This window comes from Pinus tabuliformis, chromosome 7, assembly GCF_031772625.1.
Source record: "Pinus tabuliformis cultivar Carrire ecotype Pingquan chromosome 7, CPIR1, whole genome shotgun sequence".
Taxonomy (NCBI): domain Eukaryota; kingdom Viridiplantae; phylum Streptophyta; class Pinopsida; order Pinales; family Pinaceae; genus Pinus; species Pinus tabuliformis.
The window spans coordinates 809,083,100-809,093,940 of NC_142293.1; the positions used below are offsets into that span (position 1 = coordinate 809,083,100).

General features: G+C 39.4%; 1 protein-coding gene across 1 annotated transcript; it reads right to left on the reverse strand.

Annotated features, from left to right (window-relative positions):
* Window positions 1–4,799: 4,799 nt before the first annotated feature.
* Window positions 4,800–5,447, reverse strand: LOC149250023 (uncharacterized). The gene has a single exon (XM_089453540.1). It carries the CDS (start codon window positions 5,445–5,447, stop codon window positions 4,800–4,802), a length of 648 nt encoding a protein of 215 aa, XP_089309666.1.
* Between the last annotated feature and the right edge of the window lie 5,394 nt (window positions 5,448–10,841).

Genomic DNA, 10,841 nt, shown 5'->3' on the forward strand with positions numbered 1-10,841 from the left:
AGAGCAGTTAAGTCCATGACAGGGTGCTCTGCAGAGCACTTAGGCTTCCTTTCACCTACACTGGGCGAGATTGAGCGAAATTCACATAGGGTTTGGGGAATATTCTTATATTTTGGAGTCATCTAGAAGGTTCCCTCACTTATCAACTCCTATGAGCTCAAAAATGGATGAGGAATGAGTTAAGATGCATCCTATCCTCTCATCCCTTCCTCCATGGAACTAATTCAAGTATGGAATGCCATTCACTGCCACCATTTATGACAAAACCTCCTTCATCTTCCTATAGATTGACCACTCATCTAAGTGATCAAGATTTGGAATATGTTGAATTGTAAGGAGATAATGTTGCTATGAGATTTGGCTTTGAAGCACGTATTGTAATGCTACAAGTTTGTCATGATTTTGATGTGATGTGTATGGGATCCAAGCTGGAGGAATGGCATTGAATCAGACACAAATGGTTGTGTTACAAAACCGGCTTAAAAAAGGATAGAAAAGATAGATCAACGCCTTAGAATTCAGCCTCTTCGAGGGGGCAACCTCCTTTACATTACACAAATGAACAATTCTTGGATGATTTAAATGAAAAAACCTCCTTTCTATATATAGGAGTATAAGAGGTCACAATATAACCAAGCCGACCTAACAATAATAATATAAAGGCACAAAAATAACAATAGAGAGATTCTATGGGGCACAATAATAACAATATGGGGACAATAGGGGCACAACAATAATAATAAGGGGTACAACGACACTGGTAATGGGGGAACCACTAGTATTATATGGACCTAACATGCCCCTCTCCTTCAAAAAAGCGTTGTCCTCAACGCTTGAGTAGTTCTAGATGCTTATGTATAAAATTCTCATCCTCCCATGTGGAATCTTCAATGGGTAAGTTCTTCCACTTGATGAGATACTCTGAAATTGATCGATTTCATAGTTGTCGAGTTCTTGTTTCTTTGACTGCTTTAGGTTCCAATATGATTTTTCCTTCCTCATCAAGCTCTGGCAATATTGTTTGAACTGGAAGCTTGTCACCTATAACCTTCTTTAAGCATGGAACATGGAAAACTGGGTGCACTCGGGAAGCTGCAAGAAGCTCCAATTTGTATGCCATAGTACCTATCTTTTCCAACACCTTGTATGGACCATAATACTTTGGGGATAATTTATTATCCTTCTTAACTTGCTTGAGGGACATTTGTTTATATGGTTGTAGCCGTAGAAATACCCAATCACCTACATCAAAACTTCTTTCGCTGCGATATTGATCTACCTGCTATTTCATTCTATTATGCGCCAAGGTGCGGTTATCCTTTAAGAGTTGGAGAACTTGTTGTTGATGCTCGATGTGATCTTCCATTGCTTGAACCTTAGAATTTTCTCTTAAATATGATGTCATGGATGGTGGATGATATCCATAAAGTGCCATAAATGGAGTAATTTTTGTTGTAGTATGGAAGGAAGTGTTATACCACCATTCAGCGAGAGGCAACCATTTGACCCATTTGATCTCTGTTACTTACAATAATCTTTGGGTTTCCATGTAGCTTTTGAATTGTTTCCATAAATGTAGTAGAAACTGTACTCGCTTTAAATGGATGAGATAATGCACAAAAGTGTGCATACTTGGTAAGTCTGTCAACTACCACAATGATAACACTCTTTCCTTCGGACTTGGGTAAACTTGTAATAAAATCCATTGAAACCTCCTCCCAACGTTGGCTTGGAATGGATAAAGGTTGTAATAGTCCCGAGGTCTTAATTGTTTCAAATTTATTTTGTTGTCAAACCAAACATTCCGCCACAAACTTTTGAATATCCGATTTAAGGCCATCCCAAAAAAAATCCTTCTTAACACTGTGGTAGGTTTTTAGAAATCCTGGGTGCCCTCCTAAGGGAGAGGTGTGGAATTCCCTAAGAATCTTTTGTTTGAGTTTTATCAATTGGCTAAAAAAAGTGTTTCTTTTTATATCCTCATAATGTGCTATCATTTCATCCGTAAAAATAGCCCAAGTGACAATTTGTTTATAAGAGCAAAGCCATGTATACCATAGAAACTGAGTTGGTTCCAAATATAAAGTTGCAATGTGTACCTCTTGTGTGTTTTGCACATTATGGAGATCGAAAAATTTCTCCATCTGCATTATCCACGTTCCAGGATCCTTGCCATCAAAATTCTTCATATCTATCTTTGGAACATGGTGGTTCTTCGATCCAACATTAGAGTCTATGAAATCATGATTAAAATTTATTTTATTCTCATCACGAGTTTCCTTTACTACCCTTTCACCATTAGTAAGCATTTCTTGTAGAAACTTTGTCAAATCTGTCTTCAAATCTTCCATGTCTTTCTTTAAATCATCCATCTTAGCTTCCACGCTGTCTATCTTAGCTTCCACGTCATCCATCTTAGCTTCCACGCCGTCCATCTTAGCTTCCACGTCATTCATCTTAACTTCTACACCTTTCTTTAAACCATCCATCTTAGCTTCCTTTAAACCATCCATCTTAGCTTCTACATCTTTCTTTAAACCATCCATCTTATTTTCTATTACTTTTTGTGCGAGTGAAATTTGTTGCACTTGGTCTCGTAATTTTGATATATCATGTTGCATTTCTTCCTCTTCTTCATGAGTCATGCTAGAGCTTTCAGGTTTCTTACTAGGTGTTTCCATTTTCTTTCTCCAGGGCATCAATTACCGATAATAATGCTTCACTATGCCCTTTGAATTCCTTCAAACTAATTTTTCAAACCAAACTTATGCAAAAATTTAAAAAAAACTACACACCTTTTTTCACTTTGTAGGAGCTCGATATTGAATCTGATATATCTCTGTAATTTTCGATCTCCCAGGTCTGAAATTTCTTCCTGCAGTAACCCTCTAAGTAATCTTTCTAACCCCACAAGTTTGATCAAGATTGGATTCTCCAATGAAGATTTATGCCAAATCCCCCACGATGACCCTGAGTATAGACTGGTTCAGTAGAGAGAACTTGCACGACGTGCCGCGGGTCATTGTTTCAACCTTAGATTCTAAAAATGATACCCAAAAAAACTACAGTCTGTCCTCTTTCTGTAACTTCTTACGAAAATTCAATCTGATGCTCAGAGCGAAAGTTATGACGATTTTCCCAAGGTGACTTGTTTGGAATGTAATTCGAGGGTCTGCAAAAACCCTAACTTCCTCAGATTATATCTCCGAAAATATAGTGAGACAGAATCTGAAATTTGGAGCTGAGGTTCAGACCAATTTCTTCTCAAATGATTTTTTTTTTGGCTTCTGAAACTTCGTAGTGAAAGAGTTATAGGGAAAAGTCCACGATGACCTATTTTAGATGAAATTCTAGAGGTTGCAAAAACCCTAACTTCCTCATATCATATCTCCGAAAATATAGTGACAAAATCTGAAATTTGGACCTAAGGTTCAACGCAATTTAGTCACAAATGGGGTTTTCTTTTTAGCTTCTGAAATGTCGCAAAAAAAAAAGTTATAGCAAAAATTCCACGATGACCTGTTTGGTGCAACGAAACCCTAGAATCGAAAGCTCTGATACCAAATGTTATGAAACCAGCTCACAAAAAGATAGAAAAGATATATCAACGCCTTGGAATTCAGCCTCTTAAAGGGGGAAACCTCGTTTACATTACACAAATGAACAATTATTGGATGATTCAAATGACAAAACCTCTTTTCTATATATAGGAGTCTAAGGGATCACAATATAACCAATCCAACCTAAAAATAATAATATAAAGGCACAAAAATAAAAATATAGGGATTCTATGGGGCACAATAATAACAACATGGGGACAATAGGGGCACAACAATAATAATAAGGGATACAACGACGCTAGTAATGGGGGAATCACTAGTATTATAGGGACCTAACATGTTGTAATTCCTTCTTCTATTCAATAAAGTGTTTGAACCTTTCTCCCATATGTTTTTATTGTTTATAATGCTTATATGTGTGAAATGTATCTGATTCCATTCACTTATATTCAATAGATCTTTTGCTTTGATCGATTCTTTGTTTTCTGTTGTGTTTACAGGTACTTATCAAGTGTATTAAGTACGGGAAGGAGCGACAAGATTGATACAAAGGAGACAAGAGGAAAGCGCAACTACAAGTAGGTATTCTCATCTTCTCATCTTTTTTTTTTTCATAAGGAAAAAGTCGTAATTTCTATTAATGGAGAAATTACATTTTATAGATGCATTTGCATTCATAATTGTGGGACGGTAACCATTCTGTAGGTGCCTCGTTTATCATGTCTTCTGATAGGGAGTCCTAACAGCTAAGGCTGAATATGCCTGAAATAACAGCTTACATTCCGGCTCTGCGCAGAGAGCCCAGCAGTTGCTGATTCAGCTACATAGATGTTATACAAAAAAAAACAATAATCAAGAAAACTACAAGAAATGTGCACTGATTATATGTGGGTCTAAAGCCCAATCCTAAGGTAAATCATGAAATGGTCTGTGGTAGTATTGATGGGATGATCCATCAATCACCTCTTGAATTAGCCAGTCATCCCTTTGAATTTGCGCTGCTGCTTTGGATAGCTGGTCCGCCTCAGTGTTCTGTTCCCTGTATATGTGGCTGCATTTGAAGGATTCAAGTGATGCGATCAGCCTTTTTGTCTCTTGGAGAATGTGACTCAGAGAGAAAGTATAGTAGTGTGTTGCATCGTTCAACCAGTTGCATACAATTTGTGAATCCTCAAATAACTGAAGATGACTGTAATGTTTCTGTATGGCAAAATGGATGATATGCTTTGCTGTGCATAATTAAGAAAAATTGTTGGTGCCACGACCAAGATTAATCTGAATTTTATAGTAATGATCATCACTGAGATATAGCAGCGCTCCTCCACCACAACCTGTTTCTTGGGCTGAGCCGTCGAAGAAAGCCCAAGGTATCGATTTATCCAGATTAATATGCCTGAAGGTGCGCGTAGGATTTTTTGGAATAGCTGTAGGGAGTAATTCGAAATCTGCAATGGTGTGGCTCAGGATGACAGGCCAATGAGGCGCCTTATTCTGAAATATAACCTGGTTTCGAGCAATCCATATTGCCCAGCAAACAAGCAAAGGCATGTTGATGGATTTGCCTGTGTGAGATCGGCACCATTCGCTCCACGCTTCCATGAGATTCTGTCCCTGCCAGACTTTGAGGGATGGATAATGTGAAGCAATGCTTTGCCAAAATGATTTAGTGACCTGACAAAATAGGAACAGATGCGCTGTGCTTTCCTCACCTAAACAGCATAGGTGGCATCTGAACGGACCGTGGAATGCTCGTTTCATGAGGTTGGTACCTGTTGGAATTTTATCAAAAAGAATGTTCCACATAAGGAGTCGAGTGCGAGGGGCTGCATCCAGCTTCCAGAGCTCTTTCCAGATGGGGAGAATTTCCGTGGGCTTGTAAGGCTCCATAAGGGTTATATATCCCAACCTAGGAGCATAGATACCATGGGATGTGATTGCCCAGATAATGCCATCGGGGCCTTTAGTGAGTCGTATGTGCGCCTGCGAGAGAGCATCAATATAAGCCCGCCATTCTGGATGCCATTGTTCAGGTATCTCTTAGGTACGGGGGGTTGCCCACGCTTGTTGCAGAAAGGTGGTGTTTGCCCTGTCTCCGATATGCTTGATATGCGTGATGCCTTTGTTATGGAGGTGTGCTAATAATTCATCAGATAACCTGTGCGAATTGCCGCACCCGACCCACGGATCCACCCCAATCCTAACACAGTTTCCTTCATTGATGCACCAGGTGATGCCTTCCCTCAAAAGCGGCAAAGATTGGAGGATAACTTTCCAGATATTTGATATGTTGCGGCCAGGGTTGTGTTGAAGGCGGAACCAATCCATAAGGTGCATTGGCTTGATATATTTTACGTGGGCGACACAAGACCATAGGCTATCTGTGGTCAAGAGGTTCCACCCAAGTTGGCAGCCAGCTTCTTGGCAAAGTGGTCGAGGTTCTTAATGCCCCATCCGCCCCATCGTTTGGGTCTTGCTATGGTAGCCCATTTCACCCAGGCAAATTGCTTGCCAGTGTGATGCCCTTTCCATAAAAATCTGGCACATATGTTTTGTAATTTGTTCAGGATGCCGCGGGGTATCCATGCCAAGGTCATCCAGTATACTGGAGTGGCTTCAATGACTGCTTTTATTAGAGTCAATCTACAAGCTCTGAAAAGATATCTGTGATACCAAACCTGCAGTCTTTTCTCCACCTTTGCTATTAACCAAGACCAATCTGCAATCCGATAGCCAAGAGGTTTTAATCTGTACCCTAGATATTTGATGCCGTCAGCTAATGATAATGAGATGAAAGGGAAGCACTGTAGTGCAATGGAATATTCATGATGAGAGCAGCCTACAACCGTTATTGTAGATTTGCTTTCATTTATCTGCATGCCTGTGGCCTGTTGAAAGAGAGCAAATATATTCTGGAGAGAAGTCGTGTCACCTGTGCAACCATTAAGAAAAATGAGAATGTCATCAACAAACAAGAGGTGTGTAAGATAAAAATTCTCGGAGATATTGATGCCATTGAGATGATTCCTATCTCGGGCAGATGTGATAAGCCGACTCAATCCTTCCATGATAAGGAGGAATAGAAGTGGAGATGATGGGCATCCTTGCCTGAGCCCTCTTTCTGAGGTAAAGAAGGATGTGGCTTCACCATTGAGAAGAATACTGTAGGGAACATCAGTTATGCAGCTCATTATCCATTTAGTGTAGCTATAGGGAAAGCCTAGGTGAGTCAGGAGAAGCCTGATGTAGAGCCGGTTGGCTCTATCAAAAGCTTTAGACAGGTCAACCTTTAATATCAGGCCCTTTTGTTTTTTGGTATGGAGAGTATGTAGGAGCTCTTGTGCGGTGGCGATGGCCTCATGAATCTGCGTATGATGACTCATCTTCTCATCTTATCTATTGCTTATAGGAAAATATTAAAACACTTTAAACTATTGTTCTTGATATGGCTACTTATCTAGGGAATTAGTATTTATCCGTAGATACCAAATTCTCCAAAACAAATTGGTGACTCCACTGGGGAATATCCTCTTTCCTAGTAGCTTATCCACCTCCTAGGGTATCCTTGTAGACCTTACTTGTGTTCATAGATTATAATTCAACTCATTGCATTGAAAATTTGGTCAAAATTGTGTCAAAGTTCCTCTTAAAATGGCTCCTTGTCACCAGCGCAGGCTTGTAAGGGACACAGTGCACTGCAGAGCACCCCTGGCTTAGGGACAGTGCTCTGAAGCGCACTATCTCCCATTCAGGGCTGTGTTGATCCTCCTAGGATCAGTTTCCCACCTTTGGAAAGTGTTTTTGCCAACTTTTTTCTGTTTGTTTGTTTATTGATTGATCAATGAATGTTATGTCTTAGAGAAAAAGTTTTTATCTCCTTGTCTAGCCTTACTTTGAGTTGATTGATTAATGTTTTCTTTGTCATTATCAATCTATAGTCAAAGTTAGAATATAATTGATTAATCTTTGTTTGAAAGAAAGTGTTGTAAACTCTTCTTTTTCTTCGAAACATAACTGTCATAAAAGTCTTCGTTCTTATCAAAGATTGATTGATTGTATGTGCATATTTCTTTTTGTTCATATTCACATTAAGGAAATAGAAAAGAAATATATGCATGTTGCATTGAAAAAGTTTGTGTGTGTTCATAGGAATAGTGTAGGGAAATTGCATTAGATTGTGCTCTTTACTCTTTGATCGAAAGAAATCTGATTGCTCTATCCCTAAGTAGCTAGGATTTTCATCGTTAAATTGAATGGAAAGAATGCTTATCATGATAGTTGCATTCCAAAGAATTTCAGAATACATCACGTGGTGAACTTGAAAGGCAAATTCCTAAGCAAGATCAACTTAAAACTAACATCAATTTACCTAATGGAGCATTGTCATTAACGAAAACATTTAGTGGTTCTAGGCTAGAGACGTGTTCCGGCATCGTAAAACAAAGCAAATGTCTCTAACTTGTCTGCAATACATCTCGAGTGTGATACCTCATTCCATGTACGTGAGTATATCATAGCTCGTCCACATACCTTCGGGTATATAAGGCGGTGTTACAGTACGTAAAGTATATGGGAATGCTCTCACTGTGCGGTTTTGCATTAGACAATGCTTATACGGACTGGGCCTCCACGTACCTTCAGGTATATATGGGAGGACAACACTAGGTTGCTATCCATCCTTAGGTAACCGAGTCAACTGCCTTGTACACTGTGATACATTGAACACATCATTCGAGGAGATTGCCTGCCTGTACTTCTTGGTAGTTAGGAGGTATTTTGCAGTTCACAGTTGCTTGGTAAACTTTTTGCCTAGCTTACCTCTTTTTGTTTATTTCTTTTTTGATAATAAAATTAATTAGCAATCGTGGAGGAACATCAACCTTTACCCTGTCGTTCACGGAGAATAGCGAGTAAACTGCCTTTGCAGCCCGAAGCTACACCTATTCGGTCAAAGCGGTCTCGCTTAACTAAGTCAAGTCCATCAAGAACTCCTAGTTCTTCATCTGAATTACACGAATCATCTATTTCGGTAAGTACTGAGACTCCAGTTACTCCAACTATTTTTGGTATATCTGTTTTTGAGGAAGAAGTTTCACAATTACTTGAGGACATTAGCACGGATCCTAGTGAAACAGTAACCGAAGTTGTTCAACAACAAGTTGATCCTCAACTTGAAGTTGCTCAACAAGAAATTACTTCTGAACTTGAATCAGTTCAACCAGAAGTTAATCCAGAACCTATCACAATTCAAACAGAAGTTACATCTGAACCTGAAGTTGTTCAGGAACCTCTTTCTGAAACTGTTGTTCTTTTACCTGAACATCTGGACTTCGAATTTGAACATTCAGAAGTTGTTACTTTACCAGAAGACGATCAACCGGTTACCCCTCATACATTAGTAACTATTGAAACTTCCACTTTATCAACACCAAAAATCTTTTACAGACTAGACGGTGAAGTTCTTCCACCTGGTTTAATTGTCGTTGAGGAAGAATTGGAAGAAGATTCTACACCTATAACCCCATTCTGCTTTGGAACTGGGCTTTATCTTTACCCTCATACTCCTCATTTTACTGCTTCGTTTGATCTTGCTCATTTCCAAGTACCCATCGATTCTTTAGGACAACTTTTGGGTTAGTTAACTATGGTTGAACAACCGTCAACATCCTAGCTTGTATTATTTGATGCAGATGCAACAAAATCTTCTATTGCAATCTCTTCGATGTTTTCTACCACACCTGAGTCGCACCTGTATGGTGAATCGTTCGTCCCGGTTGGTTACCAATCTTTATCTGGAACCCACTCAGGGGTTGCTTCTACACCATGCTCATCACCCGTGTCCTCAACCAGAATTCTACCCGGTTCTTATTTAACGGGAACTCAATAGTTTGATCCTGCATATCAATATCAAGCTAGGAAATCTAGTCAACAAAGACCTACATATCCATTAAATATTGTATTGCCTCTATATGGAGAGAAATATGCTTATTCACCTTATCCTCCCTACGGAGGATCATCATATGGTAATATCCTGCAGTATTCAGGTCAGCCTGGAATTCGAGTTTGTCAATGGCAACCAACAATGCCAATTCAACCAAGGCTTGTGTATCCAACACAACCAATGCAAGCTGTGTCAACTATTCCTACTACACTTGTTGTTACTACTGTACCATAGTCACAAGTTCAAACTGTTGTATCTCAACCGGTACAAACTAGTCCTTCTACCATGCAACCACAAATTTCGGGTCAAGAAGTTCAAGTTTCTTAGGCTGTTGTACAACAACTGCTTGTGTACGGGGTTCAACAACCTTAGGTTAGTATACCCTTATCTGGACTGACCCAAGCTTACACTGGTATAGTTTATTCACAACTTGGCCAACCTTTCATTGTTGGCAACAACAACCGTTAAATCAACAACAATTGTACCAACAACAACAACAATTGATTCAACAATCGTGGCAGCCCCAATTTCAACAACCTCAATTCCAACAATTCCAACCCCAATTTGGACTTGCCCAACAGGCTCAACCTGGGTTTGGACAATATCAATCTTACTAAGGTCCTGGTCAACAAGGCTTTGCAGGTTATGGACAACCACAAATTCAACCTGGTTATCAACAACCACCTTATGCCGGATTTTTTCAACAACAACCTTATCAAGGTTACCAAATGTAGATGCCCTATGTTGGTATGCAAAGACCTATTGCTCAGGAAATTCCATCATATCCTGGGTATGCTCAACCTGACCTGAATTGATAGTTGCCATTTGTAGCAACTTCAGAATTACCAGATTTATATCGGCTCACTAATGATCCAATATTATATGCACCTTGGTGGCCGGTGATTCCACATAAGTTACCTTCTAACATTCCGAAATTCAATGGAAATCTCGAAGAAGACCCATCAAATCATGTCATGACCTTTCATTTGTGGTGTTCATCAAACTCCTTAAATGATGATTCAGTTAGATTTCGTCTTTTCCAAAGAACACTTACTAGTATGGCTGCTAAATGGTACATTGAGTTACCAAGAGCTTCTTTCGACAACTTTACGACTTTAGCCACCACATTTCTGACCCACTTCTAGTTACCTATCATATATGAGACTAGAACGGAACTCCTAACCAACTTTAAACAAACTACTGCTACCCATATATCAAATCATATTCATGAGTGGCGGCGTCGTCGTCGAATGGTTATGACATATGTTCTTGAACAACTTTTGGCTGAGTGGTTCATAAAACCCTTGTTGCCATCAATCACCGAGGATGTGGCAAAAGGTGGA

What these genes read in the sequence shown, in the direction of transcription:
- LOC149250023 (XM_089453540.1), bottom strand. Translation starts at nt 5,447, where the DNA reads ATGGAGCCTTACAAGCCCACGGAAATTCTCCCCATCTGGAAAGAGCTC.